We start from the raw sequence: 23875 nt of genomic DNA, 5'->3' as shown, positions 1-23875 counted from the left end.
TTTCCCTTCACCTGAATTCCCTTTTGAAAGCTGGTTTTGATAAAGGTAAACAGCTTTTAGTATTTTTAGTGACAAGGCCAAATCCTTTAGGTGATAAATTGTGTTGTGGGAAACGCATGGGTTATATTAGCTGTTCCCTCAAGGACAACAGGGAGATTTATTTTTATGCGTTATGTTAGTAACAAAATGGAAAACCATATTTTCTGGTATCGATTAGTCAAACCCAAGAATGGCAATGGATTCCAGGTCTTTAAGACCAAATCAAATTTTATTTAAGGTTGCATGTCATTTTTCTTACACAATCCCTTTTTCGAACCCCCCACCACAATTTCTGTAACCTGCATAGTCTTGGACTACAGTACTTCACACAGGATGGTTTTGAGTGGCCACACTGGCTTCACTCAGGCAGAAGGCAGAACAAATGAGGGGACATCTTGTGTATTTCTGAGAAAAGCCATTCCCCCCCCCCCCCTAAAATGGTGCTGTTGCTAGTGTACGAGAAGTGAGTGTGATGCACAGAGAAAATGTCATCTTGCAGGGACTGTGCCGGGACTATAACAGACTGGCACATATGAACCAAAGACTCATCCACCAAACTGTTACACATATACCTGCACCATGAATGTTCCAGATTTAACAGTCACTTTTTTTCCTTTTGGGTTTATTGGTTCATAGCTTTACAGGAACACATACCTGTTTTACGCTACATTTGTAAAGCTTTGCTTGTTTTGCACAATCTGAGGAACCTATTATGCATCCTAATCTAATTTGCCCTGATGTGATAGAGCCAAATTATTTAATTTTGGTATTTAGATGTTACCGAGCTGCAGTTTAACTCGTAATAATCACCAGGGTCACAATGGGACCAGTGTAGACTGAAGGCAATGCTCACCAGTTTTAAAAGCCTCCCTAAATCTCTGTAAATGGTGTCTTTTGCATTAGAATATACCAACTTTCCAAAGGGTTTTGAACAGCATTTTGTAATCATGACTAAAAACAAGGAAAGCACATTTTAAGCATCTGCTAGAAGAGCCATTTTAATTGCTATAACCGTAAATCAGAATACTTCCATGACATCAGTTTTATTGGTTACTGATTGACCTCAACATGCAATTTGTTTTTTTTAGCAAAAAGTGACAAAGCACATTCATAATAAAAATGTGATGATCCTTTAACATTACATCCTTTTTGACATTTTGAAAAGAACCTCAATATCTACAGCCTCAACACATAAAATAAGAAATATCTAAAATATCTCTTCTACAAGCTAATTTTTATATGCCAAATACTTTGCATAGGTTAAATATGACACAGGGCTAAGAGCACTTCTGAGTACACCTAATAAACCTGATGCCAAAGTAAATTATTACTTTGTCGATCTGGCATCTCAAAGTAGTCTATTCAGTCTCGCCCACTCCTGTGATGCAGCACTAACCTTAGCCAGCCATAATTGGTTTTATTGTCTTTGGACACGTGTGCTCCGCCAGGGGATAAATCAGCAGTTTTCTCTGGAATACTACATTTAGTGTACAACAGAGGTCAAGGCCACTGGTACAAGCCACTTTCAGAATAGTGATCACCTTAAACAAATGTTCGTGAAAATAACAACCTGCGGTTTAATAAAAAAAAACCAACAAACAACAAATACTTTATTGATTTTTCTCCAACAAGGGGATTTGGCATCTGTGCCAAGCTTGTGTGAGGCTAAGACTTAATTAGCAAGCTAGTTCCCTTCAACGTCCTAAAGTTATGAGATGAAAGCAGAAACAAGCATCTCCTCCCAGCCACCTGGAATCCAAGATAACTTTTTCGGGATGCAACAGGCCGAATCTACTACCCCAAATCCATGATCAGAAACAAATTTCGGCAAAAACGAAAGCTCCACGATACCATGTTCTTTTTTCTTTTTAAATACTTTAAAGAACAAATATAAAGTGCAGCACACATTCAGGCGCGGAACCTGCGTACAAAAATAGTCTGTGTGGGTCGTCCGCTGCCCGTTTCAGTTTCCTATCTGAAAGACGGAGTTGCTATGAGGTTTCCATTAATCTGCTCTCGTCCGTTTCCATGGCGTCCTCTTTTAGCCCTCGCGTTGTGTTGCTCCACAGTCCAGCATCCAGGCAGCGCTTTACATGATATTCTGCCACCTGGTGACAGAGGGGGGGAAACGCAAGGGAGGCGTGAGCCAATGACACAATACAACCTCTGCATTAGAAATACAAAGAAGCACAGCTCTTGCAGAAGTAACATCACACGGTCTGCGCAGAATGAGTAATCTAAAGCAAGCAACAGCTTCTTTGTAAACAGCAACTGGACTGCCTCAGGTCTGACAGGCAGCAGCTGAAATGTGTATGTTATTGGGATTTGGTGAATCACTGCTATTGAACAGTTTAGGGAAAGAAGCCATTTTCTTTCGGATCTCACAGATTACTGCTCGTTATGCAACCCATGCCCTGGCCTCTCATTGGCTCATATATCACATATCCAGATTCCTGCTTAGTATCATTTATATTTCAGTTTATTTTATTTATATAAAGATTTGGCATTCCACCAGTTTTTGAGGCCAGATCTAAATACAGTCAGATGCTGCCTGGTCTATTTTACATCCTTCACTTGCGAGTTCCCTTACACCATTGCTTCCCAGTCTTAGTCCTGTAGTGTACCCCTGTCTATGCTGGTTTTCCTTCCAACCACAATTGTAATCAAATAAATTTAACGAGCTGTCAATTTCTCTTACTCCGGTGCTTCTCATGTTTACAGGGATTACCTTGCACTTTTAAACCACAATTTGTCAAACAGCTATGCATCCAGTACCATCAAGAATACAATTCTCATGGTCATATTGTGATTACTATGCTATATTGCAAACAATGCATACGTTTTGCAGAAAGATTGCAGAAAAGGTGGTAAATTATTTTTTACTGATCAAATGAAAGACTTAGGGTCAACATGGTCATTTTATTCTTCATGCAATTGCAAAGCTATTTCAGGCATAATGTTGTGTTTAAGGTAAATAATCACCTTATTAAGAAAGACTAAAATTCTTAAATGGCTATTGTGGTTGGTAGGAAAACCAGCATACACAGGGGTAACTCCAGGACTGAGACAGGGAACCACTGCCTCACATCAGTACAGGTCCCACTATAGTAAAGCAAAGCATTTTCCTTTGAAATATCATTATTATAATGGCAAGCAAGTTAAGCAGTATACATTTTTAATAGACTTCATACATTTGTGGAGCTGCCTGGCGTTGATGGACATAAATATGAGCAATGTTCTGGGATTGTGTGCTGTGGGTACTCTGGACAACGCTGAACATCAGCCTGGCTTAAGTAAGCACAGCAGGTCCCCATACATCACATCAGCATGGCTGGAGTGATCGTTCAGAGGAATGGGACTACCTGTGGGTTCATCGTGCTGAGAACGGTCTGTAGGATCTGCATGTTCTGTAATTGGAAGCCTCTCCTTAGCTCCTATAACAGAGAAAAGGTCCCTTTTTAGATTTACAATGAGGCCACTACCAAAAAGGTATCATTTTGTAGGATGCACAAAATTGCACCGTGGAAGACGTTGCCCGATACGTGTCCTTCCCCCAACACACAAATATAGTTAACCACTATATTTCAATGTATTTTTAAGTACATTTATATTTAAATGAGTACTGCAAAATGTCTACAACATTATCCGTCAAAGTTTGGTAAAAAGCCAAAAAATCCTAGCGGAATCGGATTGGACTCTATCTGCTGGCTGAGAATGTCATGTCAATGGTCAGCTGAGTGTCCAGACATACAGCTGAGTTATGAAGGACTATGAAGGACTATGAGCGGACGGAGACCGCGCCAGCGTGAGGAAAGCACTCGGTATGTCAGACGTACGGGGGGTAAGGACTCCAGGACTTCTGTGGGGTCCAGACAGCGGCGGGGCTCCGTGTTGTTGGGGGTCTCCCCTTTGCACTTCACCGTGTAGTCCTTCACCCTCTGCTTGAAGGCTTCCAGCTCTGCGTGGAAGACGTCCAAATATCCGTCCTGTCTCGTCTCGAGGAGATTAAATAATATTTTTCACCAACAAAGTTCATTCAACAATTTTGCTTTATCAGTCTCTCTCAGCCTGACACTGGTGAGTTGTGCCTTATTGAGATTGCACAATAAGTAAAAACAAGATTTTAAATAAAAGGTTACTTAAAATACAATATGATACGCCTATCAACCATTTCTGTCAGCCACTGGGAAAACCATTCAGTCAATCAAAGCCTGTAATACAATTCTACAGAAATCTACCTTGTAAATATGTGCATTTACAAAAACTCACCTGACAGAGGGGCAATTTAGATCAAAAGCCTGTTGTACCCATGAAATTCAACTAATCCACAACTTCTACTTTCAACTGCCCTACTGCAGTACAGGCTGAGTACAACTCAATGTGGCCTGTGCGATTGAGGGCAAACTAATCCACAAGCCAAAGCCATGTGAGGTCATCCTGCCTCTAGTGGTAATAGAAGATAGTAAAATGTTCAGTGTTAAATCAACACTCACAGAGTAAATATGGACCCTGTTGGACTTACTTTTACAGTTAATTAACACTGGACACTTTAGTGTGTGGTGTTGAGCATTAAATATTCCTGGATTCTGACTATATTAGAGGATTCAACCTTCTTATGTGAAAGGTAACTTGGGAGATGTACAACTAATAGATCATCTCCACTTTGTTCAACTAAATCTGGTAATTCCTCTTCTATATTCACCCAATTTGAGAAATAAGTGTGTATCTATGCCAACACTGAAATAAATACTACACGTTAGGAATGACAGGACACAGTCATGCGCTTGTAGACGGACAAGTGACTAAGCTCCACTCACCCTGGCCTTCTGGAAGAACTGTCGGAAGCAGCCTCTTGGGTCCTGCTGGGAGCTGCTGGCCATCTCCAGGATAAACTGCATGACGACAGCTTGGTGGGCAACCTGCTCCATCAGAGCTTCTTTCTGTTAACAAGACCATCGGAATCATTATTTTACCCACCAATATGAACATCAGTCTACACTTTCTATGTAAATACGATTGTGCTTTTCTAACACATACTGGACGGTAGTGCTGGAACAGTACAGATTAGATTTCGTTTTGGATGTCCGGTCTGAATGAGACTGAATATCAGCCAGGACAAACTGGCAGGCTGTTGTGCTCACACAGTGAGCCTGACAGAGGGTAGGACGCAGGCTAAGTCACAGGGTAAGCAGCGCGGTGGGTGAGGCTCACCTCCTCGGCCTGCAGACGGAAGCACCACAGGATCAGGTAGTTTGACGTCTCCTCGCAGATCAGGTAGGGCCGATCGGAGAGGAAGCGCTGGCTGTCGTCCCAGCGTCGCAACATACCTGCACACATGCGCGAGCGCACATACATTACATTACATTATTGGCATTTGGCAGACGCTCTTATCCAAGTGCATACCCATAACCAGGGCTAAGTGCGCTGAAAGACCCGAGAGGGAAGTACAATTTCAATTGCTACCCGTACAACAAAGATAAGGACCAGGGCCTATTTTTTTTTTTTTTCTATTCCTTTTTAAAACAACAAATAAACAAACAACAAAGCAAAAGTGACCAAACTTAACTATCCAAATACTGCTTACCTAGCCAACTAAAAATACCGAAACACTACGTAAATCACAAAGACAACAATTAAACATCACAGGGAGGTAGGGAGGGATGGGGAGAGGTGCTGCTTGAAGAGGTGCGTCTTCAGTTTGCGCTTGAAGGTGGGGAGAGATTCTACAGTTCTGACCTCAACGGGGAGTTCGTTCCACCACCGTGGAGCCAGAACAGACAGTAGTCGTGAGTGTGAGGTGGAGGGGGAGGTGACAAGCGGCCTGTGGAGGCTGAACGAAGAGGTCTGGCAGGGGTGTAGGGTCTGATGATTTTTTGTAGGTAAGCTGGGCAAGACCCTTTAACTGCTTGGAAGGCTAGCACCAATGTTTTGAATTTGATGCGAGCCATGACAGGCAGCCAGTGGAGGGAAGTAAGCAGGGGGGTGACGTGTGAGTATTTGGGAAGGTTGAAGACCAGACAAGCTGCTGCATTCTGGATAAGTTGGAGGGGTCTGATGGCGGACGCTGGGAGGCCAGCCAAGAGGGTATTGCAGTAGTCCAGGCGGGACAGAACCATCGCTTGGACCAGGAGCTGGGTCGAGTAGGGGGTGAGAAAGGGGCGGATTCTCCGTATGTTGTATAGGAAGAACCTGCATGACTGGGTCACCGCCGCAATGTTCTCGGAAAGGGACAGTCTGCTGTCCATCACCACGCCGAGGTTCCTTGCACTGGGTGATGGCGTGAGTGTGGTATCCCTGAGGGAAATGGAGAGATCCAGGTGGGGAGAGGTATTAGCAGGGATGAATATCATTTCAGTCTTGCCTGGGTTGAGCTTTAGATAGTGGTTATCGATCCAGCTCTGGATGTCACTCAGGCAAGCAGAGATACGGGCAGAAACCTGTGTATCAGATGGTGGGAACGAGATGAAGAATTGGGTATCATCCGCATAGCAGTGGTAGGATAGCCCATGTGCAGTGATCACAGGGCCAAGGGAACGGGTGTAAAGAGAAAAAAGAAGCGGGCCTAGGACTGAGCCCTGGGGAACTCCTGTGGCAAGGGGCCGAGGTGTCGATACCGTACCAGCCCAGGCAACCTGGAAGGAGCGACCAAAGAGGTAGGACTCAATCCAGTCCAGACAGAGGAGAGGGAGGCCGCTCGTGCGGCATGGAGCGACTCACTGACGGAGAGGAGCGCAGTCTCTGTCGAGTGGCCCGATCTGAAGCCAGACTGATGGGGGTCTAGCAGGTTGTTGTTAGAAAAGAAAGAAGAAAGTTGAGTAGAAGCAGCTCGTTCTATGGTTTTAGAAAGAAAAGGAAGAAGAGATACCGGACGGTAGTTCAGGATGATGGAGGGATCCAGGGTAGGCTTTTTTAGCAATGGAGTGATATGGGCCCTCTTGAAGGATGCTGGAAAACAGCCAGAAGACAGGGAGGAGTTGACAAGGGAGGTGACAAATGGGAGAATGTCTGGTGTGATAGTCTGGAGAAGAGAAGAGGGGATAAGGTCACGGGCACAGGTTTTAGGGCGGTGGGAGAGCAGGAGTTGATAAACATCAGAGTCTGTAAGGGGGGAGAAAGTGGAAAAGGAAGGGATGGGCCTAGAGGGGGGGGAAAGGCACAGTAAGGGGCGGTGGTTGTAAAGGATCTGCGGATGACTGTGACCTTCTCATCGAAAAAGTCAGCAAAGTCATCAGCAGCGAAGGAGGACTGAGGTGGAGGAGGCAGTGCGTTGACGAGAGAGGAGGAAATGGAGAACAGTTTCCGGGGGTTAGAAGCGGAGTTCTGAATTTGTGTCTGATAGTATTTTGCTTTGGCGGCAGTGACAGCAGAAGAGAATGCCGCCAGGAGAGACTGGTAAATTGTGAGGTCTGAAGGGTCTCTGGATTTTCCCCATTTCCTCTCCGCTGTGCAGAGGCTGGTCCTGGCGTTACGGAGGGTGTCAGATATCCAAGGACTGGGAGGGGATGTGCGAGGTGGCTTTGAGACAGGGGGACAGAGAGTCAAAGGCGGAGGAGAGAGATGAAAGGAGGGTGGCAGATGCACAGTCAGTGGGGGGAGGGGGGAGTGAGGCGGTGACAGTGCTGGCAAAGGAAGAGGGTGAGAGGGAGTGGAGGTTACGGCGGGCTGAGGAAGTGTGGGTGGAAGGAGGATGGGGAGGAAGAGGGAGGGAGAATGAGATGAAGTGGTGATCAGATGTATGCAGAGGGGTAACCGTGAAATCGGAGCATGAGCAGTTCCTCACAAAGACAAGGTCTAGGACATTGCCCGCCTTGTGGGTTGGAGGAGAGTGTTTCAGGGAGAGGCCAAAGGAGTGGATTAGCGGTAGGAAGGCAGCAGCCTGGGAGGCTTCAAGGTGGATGTTGAAGTCTCCAAGGAGAATCAGTGGGGTGCCATCATCAGGGAAGGAGCTGAGAAGGGTGTCTAGCTCATCAAGGAAGTTTCCCAGGGGCCCTGGAGGACGGTAGACAACTGCAATGAAAAGGTTAGTAGGGTAGAATACTGCAACAGAATGGTATTCAAAAGTGGATATGGACAGGTCAGAGAGGGGGAGAAGAGAGAATTTCCATGAGGGGGAAATTAAAAGACCAGTACCACCGCCACGGCCGGAAGGCCGGGGAGTGTGCGAGAAGGAGAAGGAGGATGAGAGGGCAGCGGGAGTGGCGGTGTTGTCAGGTGTGATCCAGGTCTCCGTGAGGGCAAGGAATTGTAGGGACTGGAGGGAGGCATACACAGGGATGAAGTCAGCCTTCCGAGTGGCAGACTGGCAGTTTCATAGTCCCCCTGTGACAGCAAAGTCCTCACAGGGGGTCAGCGGGGGGTAGCTGAGGTTCGAGGGGTTCCGACGCCGTGGAGGCCCACGTCGCAGGGGGGGTCTTCGAGGGAGAGAGCAGACTGGGATGGGGTGAAACATAACATCACAAACACGCCTATTTAAATTGCTCACAAGCAATATCAAATCAAAGCTAATCTACTGATAAATTCCACAGCTATTTAAGACAAACGTTCAATCACTCTACAGATATGCAACTAGTAGAAGTGATTAACAGCGATCGAGACAAACAAACTGGCTCAAGCCCTAACCCTTGCTGTTCAAATTAGCAATTTAAAATCAATTGTTACCGCGTCTAGAGGAAAATCCGCAGCGATACTAGAACACCTGGTTGGAATGATGCACTTACTGAACACACGCGAGCGCACACACACGCACGCAAGCGCACACACACACACACACCACAAATTAACAAAAACATACAAAATCCAACCTGAATAGGTTCTCCAAAAGAACATTAAAGACTCCTGAACATTAAAACACCTTACTCATTGCTCCCACTCATCACTAGGATATGGCATGGGGTAATTGCAGTGGACATGCTATTTCACCATTTGATAGCATCAGCACAGTGAACTCAGCTTCTTTATGAACCAGATGGATCTCTGAACAAACTGAATAGCACCAGCATCATCACTAACAAGATCGGGTATGTTGCGAAGCAGTTCTGCTCATTACACACCTGGTTTTATTTGACCTGGGCAAGCAGGTGTGCAGTCTAGCTGCTGAACTTTGGACTCACTTTTGGGTGACCATGACCAGGTGAGTGAGACAAACCCATGTAAATAAGAAACTTTACTTGAAAATTATACATGGATCTTTCTTGCGTCAAAACTATAAGAAAATACCCCAGATATATGACTAATGAGAAAATGCAAAACAAAGAATTTCAATTCATAATCTCAAGCAGGTGTTTTGATTGTGACCAAATTATGACTTACCAAAATGCCTCAACTCCTGCTCATATTTCTGAACAAAGGTTTTACTCTTGTCATGCTCCGCTTCCATGCTTCTGCTCTGAACATTGATAATGCTCTATAAAAAAAGAAGAGACATACTTGCTAACACAATGATTAAATCATCAAATCACAGAGAATCTGATACCACACCAAAGTAATGAATTTAAGAGTTTATACACTCAGAGACCAGTCTATTAGGTAGAACTGTACATGAACGTGTTAATGCAAATATCAACCAATCATGTGGCAGCAACTCAATGCATAAAAGCATGCAGACATGGTCAAGGTTAAGTTCTTGTTCAGACAAATATCAGAACGGGGAAGAAACATGACCCAAGTTAATTTGACCGTGGAATGATTGTTGGTGCCAGACAGGGGGGTTTGAGTATCTCAGTAAATACTGATCCCTAGGGATTGTCACATACAACAGTCTCTAGAGAGAATGGTGTTAAAAACAAAAAACACAGAGTGAGCAGCAGCTGTGTGGGCCAAAATGCCTTGATAGAGAGGTCAGAGGAGAATGGCCAGACAAAGCAGACAGGAAGGCAACAGGAACTCAAATCTAGGGACTCAACAGGAACTCAAAATCGAGCTATTGTGCTGGATTTGCGTCGCTACCTTGTTGAAGACGTCTCTGCTGCAGTCGGGGTGGAGGACGGGGCTCGTGCGCTGGTCGGGGCTCTCCAGCATGCGTTCCTTGCGGCGCCACTCGCACTCGGTCAGCGAAAGCTCGGCGGAGCTGGCGAGCACGCGCGCGCGCTCCTGCTCCAGGGACTCGGAGCCGTGCAGCTCCAGGCCGCACAGCTGATTCTGCGCCTCGGCCAGCTGCCAGCCGGACACGATGGACGCCTTCACGCGCTGCTGCTGGCTCTGGCACAGGGACGCCATTCTCTCCGCTGCCGGCTGCACGGACAGGGGAGGGAAAGCGCACACCTGAGCTAGCAAACACGGCGCTTCCCTCGCCGGGATGAAACACCGCTACGTGGGGAATCTGAAATCAACCTGAGAACTGACGAGATCACTGTCACTTACTTGGCCTTAATATTACATTGCATGAATTTAGCAGACGCTGATTTACAGTCAGATAGGGAGCAGCTTGTAGCCTAGTGGCTAAGGTACATGACTGGGAGCTGGAAGGTTAGTGGTCCTCCCTCTGCCTCCCTCCCCTTCTCTCACCCCCACTGTTTCTGTCCAATGTAACCTCCGCTCTCTATCACCCTCCTCCCTTGCCCCCAGAGTCACCGCTTCCCTCCCTCCTCTTGAATCCTTCTCCAAACTACCCTCTGATTCTGCATCTTCCGCACTGCTTTCTTCTCTCTCCTCAGCCCTTGACTCTCTCTGTCCTCTTGTCTCCCGGCCTGCTCGATCCTCCCCTCCCAGCCCATGGGTTTCTGACCTTCTACGTTCCTCCAGGCCCAGCCTACGTGCAGCTGAGAGGAAGTGGAGGAAATCAAAAGACCCATCGGACCTGTCTTCCTACCAGTCTCTCCTGGCGGAATTCTCCTCCGCTATCACTACTGCCAAAAGAAATTACTTCCAAACAAAAATCCAGAATTCCACTTCTAACCCTCGTCAACTGTTCTCCATTTTCTCTCCTCAGCACACCTCCCCCACCATCTCAGTCCTCGCTCACTGCTGATGACTTTGCGGTATTTTTTGACGGGAAGGTTGAAGATATCCGCAGCACCTTCGCGACCACCACAACTTCTATGCCTGCCTCCCTTTCTGTGTCTGCCCCGTTTCTTCTCTTTCTGTCCCCTTACAGATGCTGATGTGTCTCACCTCCTGCTCTCCCACCGCCCTACTACTTGTGCCCTGGACCCCATCCCCTCAAACCTCTTTCAGGCCATCACGCCTGACATCCTCCCATTTGTCACCTCCCTTGTTAACTCCTCTCTGTCCTCTGGCTGCTTTCCCTCATCATTCAAGAGGGCCTACATCACCCCGCTCCTAAAGAAACCCACTCTAGACCCCGCCTGCATTCAAAACTACCATCCGGTATCTCTCCTTCCTTTTCTATCCAAATCCATTGAACAAGCTGCCTCCAACCAACTCTCTTCCTTCCTCTCACAGAATAACCTGCTGGACCCCCACCAGTCCGGCTTCAGATCTGGCCACTCGACGGAGACTGCCCTCCTCTCTGTCAATGAGTCCCTTCAGGCTGCACGAGCAACCTCTCTCTCCTCTGTCCTGATCCTTCTTGATCTCTCTGCGGCGTTCGACACGGTCAACCACTCCATCCTCTTGGCCTCCCTGGCATCTACAGGGATCTGTGGCACAGGCTTAGAGTGGATCAAATCTTATCTCTCTGGCCGGTCCTCCCAGGTGTCCTGGGCTGGAGGGGTGTCAACCCCTCACCCCCTTGTTACAGGAGTCCCCCAGGGCTCAGTCCTCGGACCCCTCCTCTTCTCCATCTACACAAGATCCCTTGGCCCTGTTATCTCTGCTCATGGCATCTCCTATCATTGTTATGCCAATGACACCCAACTCTTTCTCTCATTCCCCCCATCAGACACACAGGTCTCTATCCGTATCTCCGCCTGCCTGAGAGACATCCAGAGCTGGATGGGCAACCACCATCTAAAGCTCAACCCAGGTAAAACGGAGGTGATCTTCATCCCTGCTTTAACCTCTCCCTTCTCTGATTTCTCCATCTCACTAGGGGATACCACAGTGACCTCATCCCCTAGTGCAAGAAACCATGGAGTGGTGATGGACAACAGGCTATCCTTCTCTGAGAACATCGCTACGGTGACCCGGGCATGCAGGTTCTTCCTGAACAACATCCGGAGAATCCAACCCTTTCTCACCACCTACTCCACTCAGCTCCTTGTTCAAGCAATGGTCCTGTCCCGCCTGGACTATTGCAATTCTCTGCTGGCTGGCCTTCCAGCATCTGCCATCAGACCCCTACAACTGATCCAGAATGCTGCAGCCCGTCTGATATTCAATGTTCCCAGACATTCACATGTCACCCCCCTGCTCTGCAACCCCCACTGGCTGCCTGTTATGGCTCACATCAAATTTAAAACTTTGGTGCTTGCATACCAGGCAGTTAAACGATCAGCCCCTGTATATATTCAATCCTTTATCAAGACTTATACACCAACAAGACCCTTCCGTTCTGCCACTTCGTGCTGTCTGGCGCCTCTTCCTCGCCACACCTGCACCTCACGCTCACGACTGCTGTCTGTCCTGGTCCCACGGTGGTGGAATGACCTCCCGGTGGATGTCAGAATGGCAGTCTCTGACCTCCTTCAAGCGCAGACTGAAGACTCATCTCTTCAGGCTACACCTTTCCCTCCCCAACTCACCACCATGATTAGCCTTAGACTGTAATGGCACTTATGTATAGATTGTATAGATATTGTTACTTGTATAGGTATTGTTCTTTTTTGTATTCTAGCTGCAATTGTGGTATGCTAGTTTGAAAGTTGATTGTACTCTTAAAGGGTTCTGATTTTCTGCATGTTTACACTAGGACTTGGAACTATACTGTCCTCTCAGGTCCTCTTTGCACTTGTTCTTGTGTTTAATTTGCACTTTGTTGTACGTCGCTCTGGATAAGAGCGTCTGCTAAATGCCATGTAATGTAATGTAATGTAATGTAGTGTAGCCAAGATAAGATCTACACAGCTGTTGGGCCCTAGAGCAAATCCCTTAACCCTGCATTACTCTAGGGGAGATTGTCTCCTGCTTAGTATAATCAACTGTAAGTCGCTTTGGATAAAAGCATCAACTGAATAACACATTATTATTATTATTATTATTATTATTATTATTATAGATATGGCTATGAACCTTTCCAGGTTAGTAAGTCCCAGTCTGTCAGCCTTTATCCATTTCCCTTCACGCCTACCTCATACTGAGGTGTGGCCAGTCCCTGTCAATCACCTCAGTGTCTCTTTAATTAGAAATGTCCTGTTCATAAAGACAATTTATTGCATCCGTAGATAAGCTATTGTGGAAATAAAAAACGTAGTGCATCGTCATTGCCATTTGGAACCGATGTCGTTCAGCGATGGAAGAAATGTAATCCAATGAAGATGCTTTGATGCAAAAATGATATGCTTCTGAGATGTTACGCGACTACGCCATATTATTAATATACTGTAATACCGTCATGTGGAGGGATCGCAAGTTTCCCTAGGGAAAAAGACGTCCTTGCTGACTTCACATCTCAATTTGCTGCATGAAGTGCAGCCAACATTTCCAGCTGTCACAGTTCTGCCCTCAGGAGCAAAAGGCCAGTCTGGTGAGCTAACGTCATGGCTCCTGGCCTCAGCAGTGTCATTCTTTTGGGGAGATGTACGAAAGGGCAGTAAAACTATTGCTAAAATTCCTGCTAAATAATAAATTCCACGTATGCACTTCAATTAAGTCCAAGCATTTGGTTAATATGTGCATAAACAATTGTAGCTATTTGGCTAACTTTAGCTAGCAAAACTAACGATTTACTGTCTTGGCTGGCCAACTATTTAACTTATCTAGGAGTTGAAGGTATCAGTTAACTAAACAGCAAGTCAGAGTGTTTAGCTGTAAACCAATTGATGCCAAATACCCACTTACATTAGCTGGCAAGCTAGCTGATAACTTGCAGACATTTGCTAGCTATTCTCGCTAGTTACCTACTGTTTACGCTCATACGAAAATAGCTCTAACGTTATATCGATGGATCTAACTAAGAAATAAGCCATCTTTGCTATATGGTGTTTTACTGGCTAACAGGCGTCCGTAGCTATAACCAGGTATGTTAACCGAGAGTAAAACTTAAGTTGGCTCGGAGGTATTAGCTACCTGATGTGGCAATATTCGTCCATGCTAGTGCAGCTATTCCAATCAGCAATCGTGCTACAAACCAGTCAGCTAACCACAGTCGGTATCCGTGACTCGCAATCTATCGAACTACAATATGCGTGTGTAATAGTAGCTAGCTAGCTAACAGAAAATATAGAATACGGACGGTAACTGACATTGTGTGTACAGTAACTCCACCACGGCAGATTACCTGCTGCTGTTGCACTAGCGAACTCGGGGGGCTTTTTGATCCTGAGACACTGCTACCTTCTTCCGAGAATATTGTAGTTGCACTACCGAACCACTCCATCGCTGCTCCGCTATCCCACAGCTTACTATAAACCACCCCAAAGGTTATTACTATACTGTAACGCAAAATGACTTAAAACATCAGCTGCCGTATTTAGAAATGACAACTTCTACCTCCATGCTGCTGACTCACAACCACGTGACCCAATATCGATCACGTGATATATCTCCTGCTTTGGACGACCGAACTAAACCTGAGAACTAAACGCAGCCCTGCCCCCTGGTGTACGTAGGCATTTGTCCCCGACCAGGGGTCTGCAACCAACTCCCCTGGACAGAGCCAGTTTCTGGTCAGATTTACTCAAACCTGTCTGTCCGAAGAAGGTACCCCTGTAAATAGCCAAAATATGATTCTTATTGTAGGAGATTTGTATACAGTTAAGTTGCATTTTATTATTATTCTAAAATTATATATACAGTGCCCTTCATACCATTTGAGACAGGGACCTATTTTTTCTTGATTTGGCTCTGTACTCGACAGTTTTCGATTTGTAATCAAACAATTCACATGTGGTTAAAGTGCAGACTCTCAGCTTTCTTGCAGAGGGCAAAAGGAACTGCCAAAGATCCAAAGCATAACACCTCACCTGTGAAACATGGTGGTGGGGTTGTTATGGTCATGGCCATGTATGACTGCCACAGGTACTTGTGGTCATTGATGGTCTAACTGCTGATCAGAGCATCAGAATGAATTCTGAACTGTGCAGCAACATTGTGGCTGATCAAGTGAAAACAAATGCCTCCAAAGTCATTAGATGATGTGCTTCATCCAGTAACAAAAATGATCCTAAGCATACTGCTACAGTAAGGCCAAAAACTGGGAAGCACTTGACTGACCAAGTCAGTCACTTGAACTGAATCCAACTGAATGGGTGTTTAATATGCTGAAGGGAAACCTACAGGTAACTAGCCCCTGAAACTAACTGGAGCTGAATATGGCTTCAGTACAGGTCTTGCAGAGCATCATCAGAGAAGCTGAGCCTGTGTCAAATATGTAATTGTTTTAGATTAAAATACTTTTCTGAACTTGACTGAACTTGTCTGGTGCTCTTAAGCCAACCAAGGGGGCCAGACGGCAGGGATTGCACTTTTTGAGAGTAGTTCATATGTTCCAATACTCCAGACAGACAAGCTCAAACGCATCCAAGTATTTGAATCCAAAATGATTATGTATTTGGAAGCTACCTGGTTTTTGGGACACATAATTCAAGCAGTCATTGCATGAAAATAATATGTGACAAAGAACAAACCATGACATTTCTCCCAAAGATTATGGCGCCCTGAAATGGGGAGACTTTGGGCCAGTCTCACAGACACATATTAAGCCTAGACTGAGACTAAATTCAATTCTGAATGGAGATTTTCCATCCAATTTAGTCCAGGACTTTTATTTAAAGCAATTATTAATAATATTTTCCACTCCTGAATAGTACAAATGTAGCTATATCAAGCATGTGAAAAATATTTTTTTTTTTGTCCTGACGGGAACCCGGCACCGGAAGTTGAAATATTTGGACCGACAACTTGGTTCTTTCCTCACGCGTAAGTTGATTTCGTCCTCTTACAGTTTTAACTTGACCAAAATGGAAATGGCAGATTATCCCCAAGGCAGTAAATTATGAGAATGGCATAGCTCAATCCCCAAAATGTGATTTTTAAAGCAGACCTGCCCCACTTTTCAGTAGCTATCTAGTTAACATTAGCAACGATGCTAAAGTTATGTCAACGACAGCAGTGACTGAAACGTTTAGTTGGCTGGGTAGCTAGCTAGCTACCCACGACTCTGTGAGATGTGTTTCTAGCGGATTTGCTCTTCATGAAAGAATTGCAAAATGTTCCGTTTCCCATTAGGCTGATAGCTAGATATTTAGCCGTTAGCTAGATATCACTGAGTGCTGCTATGACATATTTTACATGTTATAAGTTAGGTGGCTAGACTAAGGTAAGGGTCTAACTTACAAAGGTAAATGTATTGCTTATCGTTTATAGCTAGATATCAACTTAGCTCACCTCAGCTGTATTTGCCATGGTTGTAGTAAATTAATTATTTGATTGTTGGATTGGTAATTATCGGCTATGTCAGTGGCGTTAAGGTGGCTAACTAGCCAGCTACGCTATGCAAATGACGTAATAGCTAACTCCCATTGCTTTATAGCTTAATTTAATTATAAATAGAAAGGTTGAAATTGTCACTTTACATTACATTACATTAGTTGACGAACTAACTGTTAACTTGACCTGGTTAATTTTACATTGGCCCGAGAGTAATCTACTGTGGTGGTGGTGTAGGCAGATACTAGCTAACTTATGACAATCACAGGAGGCTATGCGTCAGGGATCAGAGGAGTGAGAGGTTTCTGCTCTCTCGGGGTCGGAGGGAGGGGCAGTGGTGATAGCGTCCTGATGCTGTGGCAACTTGAGGTTGGGCGCACGCCTCATTGTTCTCTTAATTGTTCGGGTTTTGAATGACAAAAGCAGCACAGCATCACACGCGTAGCGCACAGGAAGAGAAGCCCACATTAGTTTTGTGTGTGTGTCACAAGGAATGGCAACAATTGACAAACCCCGCCAACAGGTGATTATCCATTCATAAGTCAGTCCCTGGAGAGGGGAACCGGCTGTTGGGTGACCTCACACAGAGTTTCTGACACCTTGCCATGCATACACATTAGGCTCCGCACATTGGCAGGGGTCTAACGTGGTCTAAAGCAGGTAGCAAAGCCGTACATTTACGATGGTTTGGTAGCCCAGGGCTACGGGGCTACTTTACTGTTAAGCATAACAAACTGCAACCCTCCTGGGTGATCCCAAGGGCTCTCCAGCACCAAAGGGATGGGCAATCCTGTGATTGCCTGGGCCTCCTTAGTGGAAATCCTATCCCTTTCACTTGAAAGTAGATCCCTATGAATAGGAGAGATGTGGGTTGCAGTCTGTCTAACGTAAGCGCGGCAGAAGCCTTTTAACCCATTATGGACTAAGGCGCCCAAATAAAACCCATAGAAAGGCCTAGGAATCACAATGCATTTCAACGGTCATGTCACGTGTCTTGAAAAACGGTCAAACGATCAAATACAATGCTGCATCCGTCTGTCAAGGGAGATGTAACATGCAGGCCGCATCCGCCCATAAGGGATCAAAGGGAACCTTGTTGCAGAACATTCTGGAGAATAGGAAATTCATAGAATGGTAACTGAAGAATCTCTCATTTGGTTCCTCTTTCAAAAGGCCTCACATTGACTCTGCACTGGGAGAAGAATCACTAGTGCCCCAAGTCAGCATGCACATACAGTATTACAGTGTTTGTATAGCACTGTAATGTTGATTGGAAGAGGAAGGAACTGCTAGGATTAGCACAAGGTTGAAACGGACATGTGGATGTCAATGTCCAGGGTCTCCAGGCATTTTGGTTGCATTGACACAATTCCATCTGCTGTCACAATAAATTAAAAAGGACTGCATACAGATAGGAATGATTGTGATGTCTTCAGGATTTACATTGTCCTGCATCAAAAAAGGTATTATGAGACATCAGACGCAGCACCAAATTCCATTTTGCATACAAGTATAAGTTGACTTGCTCGAATGTTGTACATAGCACTCCATACAACAGAGCCAATTTGCATTGAAATATTCTGCTGGAAGTCTCAGGATTACATTACATTGTCTATAAAATATTGGAAACTAAGTCATTGGCCTAGAAAGCTAGCTAGAAGGATACGCTGTCTAGACTATTAGTTTATTGCTAATATGGGAGCACTTTTCATTCCAAAATCCATCCTGTTATTTAAGACTTTCCGAGCACTTTTAACTGGATACATTTAGAAATTAAAATGTTCAATGTCAAGCAATGGATTTAAAGGCATGTTTCACTGTACACAAGTAGCTCATTTTATTATGCCCCTACCTCAAAAATGGCAGATTTTTGATAGAACCCACTCTAAGTCATCCACGTTTAGCTATACCAAACACAACCATCGGAGGGAAGCAAAGACCAATTCAAAGCTAGCAACAACAGCTTTATGGATCTGTGTTGTGACATAGTTTGCACTATTTAACTGTGTGCTGTGAAATGCATTTCTCAACATGTTCAGTTATCCTGACAAAAACTTTGTGGCTTTTTCTGGGACCCAAGCACAATGTTGTTTATAAAAGATTTTTAAAAAATCTATAGTGCACCCTGCATAGTCACCAGTGTGGACCACAGACTGTCAGCTCCCCTTCTGAACACTTGGTGGCGGTAGCGAGCAGGCGAGGACTCGGCCGGGACCTGCGAGCCGTAAACTCGGGAGTTTAGCGCCAAGAACCTCCCACTGGGACGGCTGAGCGAGGGGGAGAGAGACGGCTCCAGACAGCAGACCTAAAAAAACATCCTCAGCCTCAGAAGCATGTCGCCGGGCCAGCTGGCCGCCGGCCCCGTCTCGAGCTGCTGTTCCCACAGGGAGGGTGTGTGTGTGCGCTGGGGCCTGCGGAGGGTGTGTGAGCTTTGACACCTCCGGCGCTCGGGCCCTGTAACGCCGCCGCGTGGAGCGCCAGGCGCACGGCGCTCCGCAGGCCCCGCGCTGCACCCACCGCCGCTCCCAGCTGCGTTCGGCTTTATGAGTCTTCCCTTCAGGCGAATCCCGCTTTCGCCCTTTCGCAAGATCGCTCAGACACTCTGGTCTGCAGACTGTGTAGCTGGTTGCGTGGTAGCCTCGATACCGCCTCGTTGGTCTAACTGTGAACCTGTTGCTTAGAAGGATTGTATGTCTAAAGTTTGGTACAAAGTCATACCCACTGAAGAAGGAAGAATGCCATTTATATAGCCTTTATCCAAAGCGCTGTAAAATTGATGCTTCCCATTCACCCATTCATGCACACGCTCACACACCATCAGCGATTGGCTGCCAACCAGCTTGTCAGTAGCTTTTGGGTGTCTTGCTCAGGGACACTTCAACATGCTGATGACACCCAACTCTTCATTTCCTTCCCCCCCGACACCCAAATCACCACACAGATCTCTGCCTGCTTGGCTGATATCTCTGCGTGGATGACTTCCCATCACCTGAAGCTCAACCTTGCCAAAACTGAGCTTCTCTACATCCCTGCTAAGTCCTCTCCGTCAATTGACCTCTCATTGACTGTTGAGGACCTTGTAGTTTCCTCCTCCCGTACGGCAAAGAATCTTGGGATGACTCTTGATAACTGCCTCACCCTGGCTCCACAAGTATCCTCCACTGCCAGAACCTGCAGGTTCTTTCTGTATAATATACGCCGTATCCGTCATCTCCTGACTGAGAAAGCCACCCAGCTCCTAGTCCAGGCGCTTGTCATTTCCCGCCTGGATTACTGCAACTCCCTCCTAGCCGGTCTCCCAGCGTGTGCCATCAAACCCCTCCAGCTGGTCCAGAATGCTGCAGCCCGCCTGATCACCAATCAGCCCAGGTCGGCTCATGTCACCCCGCTTCTCATTGGCCTCCACTGGCTTCCCATTGCCGGACGCATCCGTTTCAAGGCCCTAGTGTTGGCATTTCAGGCTGCTAAGGGGACTGCCCCACCTTACATACAGTCCCTGATCACTCCCTACTCCCCAGCTAGACCACTCCAGTCTGCCAGCTCTGGTCGACTTACGGTTCCCTCTCTACGTGCACCTGGCGGTCGAGCTGCACGTTCACGCCTGTTTTCCGTTCTGGTTCCTCAGTGGTGGAATGACCTGCCTACCACTGTCAGAACAGCAGAATCCCTAAAATTCTGATGACAACTATGTTTAGAACAGCATTTCCTGTGTATTTTGATAGTTTCTGGATGTGATGCTCTGACTTATGGTAGAACCTATGCACTTGTAAGTCGCTTTGGATTAAAAGCGTCTGCCAAATGACTAAAATGTAAATGTAAAATGTAACACACCCAGGGCGCAATCGAACCGGCAATCCTCCAACTGTCTGAGCCAATGTCGCCAATGTCTTCCCTCCTGGAATAACCTGTGCTTAATTCAAATGTTCGTGGACGCTGAAGTGCGTTATGTTTAAACGATTGTCTCTTCACCAAGGCAGAGAGCTGTAGGCTGAGACGTACCGCCTGAGAGAAGCATGAGCCACTCTTCCCAGCCTGAGGGTGAGTTCGGCCTCAGCTTCAGCCTGCTGCCCAGTGGGGCTCAGTTCTGTTTGCACAGAGAAACGGTCTAAACTTCCCAGAAGGACGAAAACTAAAAAGTTCCAGCAGTGTGTGTGTGTGTGTGTGTGTTATGCTGTCATAGCGGTGTGCTATGGCAGTCTTTAGAAAGTCCCAATCTATCCCGCATACAACTCAAAATAATACGTTTTATCTTCACCAGCACAATAATTTGAAAACAAACATTTATGATGCAAATATATATTGATTTTTAAATTCAATAACATTTCTTAAATGGAAGACTTGGATTTCTCATTTCTGAAGGTATTCACCTGCCGGTGAGTTCCGCAGACAGGGGGCTCACTGTAACAGAGTCGCTGTTTGGCCTCTGGCCTCAGTGGGACATGGCAGTGCAGGGCTTCATTACACACGGTGTCTAAACTCCTGTGATTGGACAGGAGGGGGGGAAAAGGTATAATCGTAAAAAGAAAAAAGAAAAAATTGATTTAGTGTCATGATGTAAGAAAAGACAGCAGTTACTGAGACATGGCTGGAACCAAAGGAGAAAAAGTAAGGGGGGGGGGGGGGGGGGGGGAGGTTGCTGTTCAACTGTTGAGTTGTGCTGTTCAACTGTCCCCACCTTTATTTTAAAAGCGGAGGAGCCCAGTTTAAGGACCTCCCCTTTCCAGTTGCCAGCGGCTGGTGGAAAGTACCCACGCAAATTCCGCTCGACATCTAAGCAAAACTGTCCTCGCTGACACCCGTTCACCGTCTGCAGATCCCAGGAAGGCGCTAGGCTGCGTCTCTATTTACCTGTCTCACGCTCAGGGCACTCTGTGTTATTGAGCTCTGGCATATTCCGAATTCTTCCCCTCCTCCTGCCCGAGCGCCTGGAGCAGGGGGTAGCGGGAATGCCGGTGAGGCGCTGAGGGTTAAACGCGGGGAGAAAGGCCCTTCAGCGAGCTTTCCCAGGCTGTCTGTCAGGAAGGCTGGATTTTTACACCATGACCACCGTGTTGGCTTTTCCTGGGGAAATCCAAGACAAACACAGACCGGTAGGGGGAGGGGAACAGGAAAACTGAGCTTGGGACGGAGTGAGAGAGAGAGAGAGAGAGAGAGAAAGAGAGAGGGGGGGAGGGAGGGAGGGAGGGAGGGAGGGAGAGAGAGAGGGAGGGAGGGGGGGAGGGAGGGAGGGAGAGAGAGAGGGAGGGAGGGGGGTCAGTCAGCACAGCCCACACAGCATGAGGGGCCGAAGCTTTCTGGACCGCTGGAGGAGATGTTTACTCTGCTCTATCTGTCCCATCGTTTTCCTTTTGTCCCCAAATTCTCCCACCTCCTCCTGCCAAGTTTCTGCGGCATCTCGGTATCTGGGATCTGGACTGCTGTCCGAGGCGGCGTCCTTCCCCCCGTGTTTTCAACACCTCTCCTCACTGTACACTTTCTCACAGTCTGAGCAGCTGGCCCTGAGTAAACCTCTGTGCTGCGTGGTGTTCACACACACACACACACACACACACACTCACACACACACACACACACACACACACACACACACACACACTCACACACACACACACACACACACACACTCACACACACACACACACACACACACACACACACACACACACACACACACACACACACTCACACACACACACACTCACACACACACACACACACACACTCACACACACACACACACACACACACACACACACTCACACACACACACACTCACACACACACACACACACACACACACACACACACACACACACACACACACACTCACTCACTCACTCACTCACTCACTCACTCACTCACACACACACACACACACACACACACACATACACACGCTCACACACAGACACATACACACACACACAGACACAGACACACCCACTCACTCTCACACATTCACACACACTCACACACACACACACACACACACACACACTCACTCACTCACTCACTCACTCACTCACTCACTCACTCACTCACTCACTCACACACACACTCTCACACAGACACATACACACACTCACTCACATACGCACACTCACACACATACACAGACACACACACACACATACACACGCTCACACACAGACACATACACACACACACAGACACAGACACACCCACTCACTCTCACACATTCACACACACTGACACTCTACCTCTCACTCACACATTCACACTCATACCGAGAGAGCCGGGCGCAGTGTGCGTGAGACACTGTCAATGAGGCTAAAGCGCCGGTGTCATTGGTTAAGAGCTCACCACAATAACAGTGAGATATGAGTCCACAGCAGCAGCATGCGAGCTGGCGGTGGAGCGTGAGAAAATGTCTGTGTGCTCACCGTGCGTGAGAATATGTACGATAATGTGTGTGCGCGCAGCAGAAGATGAAAGCCTGGGATTGTGTAAGATGACTTGGGTTGTGAAAGGCCGCTGTAACGCTGTCTGTGCTTTGTTCCGCCACAGTCAGTGACACCAGTGATCTGCTGGGATGCCTCCTTGACCTGTGGAACAGAAAAGAGCAGGAGAAGGTGAGGTTTCTGGAAACTGGACAGATGAGCCGTTTCACAGACACCTTTCCTAATGTGTTTCATACTGCCGTGTACTTGTGAATACTGTACGTGTGTATTTGTGTGCAAATATCCAGTTAGAGCAGGGTTTTTTCTCACGCATAGCCCTGGGCTATCTGCAACTGTGCCCTCCATGTCTAAATTAGATTGCATAATCTACATGGGCTGAGCATGGCTCAAAATGCACTCGCTCTTGCTACTGCAGCTAGGATAGGACAATAAATAGTGCCCTCCATAACATTTTGGACAAAGCCATATTTGTCCTTGGGTTGGCTCTATAGTCTGTAATTTTGGAACCGCTGTCCCTGTAGGTGCGGGCTGAGGCTCGTATGGGCTTTTCCAATGCCCAGGACCCCCTCTGCTGTCTGCTGTGCGTGCTGGAGGGCTGTCCCGGGAGGTTAAAGGGCAAAGCCACGTCGCTGGGCCACTGCGTGCTGGCCGAGTTTGTGCGCTGGAGGCAGAACCACCCACAGGTCAGCCTGCAGGGCCGGCCTCCGGAGGGGCTCCACGGCCTGCAGCTCCGAGCCCTGGGCCTGCTCTCCGAGGCCCAGCACGCGGCCACCCTCTCCTCCCTGCTGGAGCTCTACCAGCTGTGCTCCCTGGACCCGGCTCTCCTGCTGGGCCACGTGCAGAGCCTGCTGGCCACCGGCTGCTTTAAGGAGGTGAGTTTTAAGGGCGGCCTAGTGGCTAAGGTGCGTGACTGGGACCCGGAAGGTTGG

At 47.0% G+C, this 23875-nt stretch overlaps 2 protein-coding genes across 4 annotated transcripts in view; one reads left to right on the top strand and one right to left on the bottom strand.

Annotated features, from left to right (window-relative positions):
* Positions 1–1021: 1021 nt before the first annotated feature.
* cdc37l1 (cell division cycle 37-like 1) lies at positions 1022–14625 on the bottom strand. Of its 2 annotated transcripts, XM_061261909.1 has the most exons (8): positions 14375–14625; positions 9985–10269; positions 9349–9442; positions 5251–5366; positions 4857–4979; positions 3876–4034; positions 3402–3473; positions 1022–2147 (listed from the first exon to the last, which is right to left on the bottom strand). In XM_061261909.1, exons 1-8 carry the CDS (start codon positions 14471–14473, stop codon positions 2031–2033), a joined length of 1065 nt encoding a protein of 354 aa, XP_061117893.1. In that variant the 5' UTR covers positions 14474–14625; the 3' UTR covers positions 1022–2030. The 2 variants fall into 2 exon arrangements, with proteins under 2 accessions (XP_061117893.1, XP_061117894.1); XM_061261910.1 differs by lacking the exon at positions 3402–3473.
* A 1327-nt stretch (positions 14626–15952) lies between these two features.
* Positions 15953–23875, top strand: part of exd3 (exonuclease 3'-5' domain containing 3) — a 45762-nt gene continuing 37839 nt past the window's right edge. The window contains exons 1-4 of one of the 2 annotated variants that reach the window (XM_061263107.1): positions 15953–16015; positions 20498–20562; positions 23053–23117; positions 23468–23818. In XM_061263107.1, coding sequence (XP_061119091.1) covers positions 20538–20562; positions 23053–23117; positions 23468–23818 — 441 coding nt within the window. In that variant the 5' untranslated portion in view covers positions 15953–16015; positions 20498–20537. The remainder of the gene's footprint in view (positions 16016–20497; positions 20563–23052; positions 23118–23467; positions 23819–23875) is intronic. The other variant, XM_061263108.1, reaches the window with a different exon arrangement.

This window comes from Conger conger, chromosome 12, assembly GCF_963514075.1.
Source record: "Conger conger chromosome 12, fConCon1.1, whole genome shotgun sequence".
Taxonomy (NCBI): Eukaryota; Metazoa; Chordata; class Actinopteri; order Anguilliformes; family Congridae; genus Conger; species Conger conger.
This window is presented reverse-complemented; position numbering and strand designations above follow the sequence as displayed.

Coding starts and splice junctions, on each gene's coding strand:
- cdc37l1 (XM_061261909.1), bottom strand. CDS start 14,473: ATGGAGTGGTTCGGTAGTGCAACTACAATATTCTCGGAAGAAGGTAGC. Junction 3,474..3,875: donor TCCTGGAGTCCTTACCCCCC/GTACGTCTGACA, acceptor TCTCTGTTATAG/GAGCTAAGGAGAGGCTTCCA. Junction 2,148..3,401: donor TCAGCACGATGAACCCACAG/GTAGTCCCATTC, acceptor CTCTGTCACCAG/GTGGCAGAATATCATGTAAA.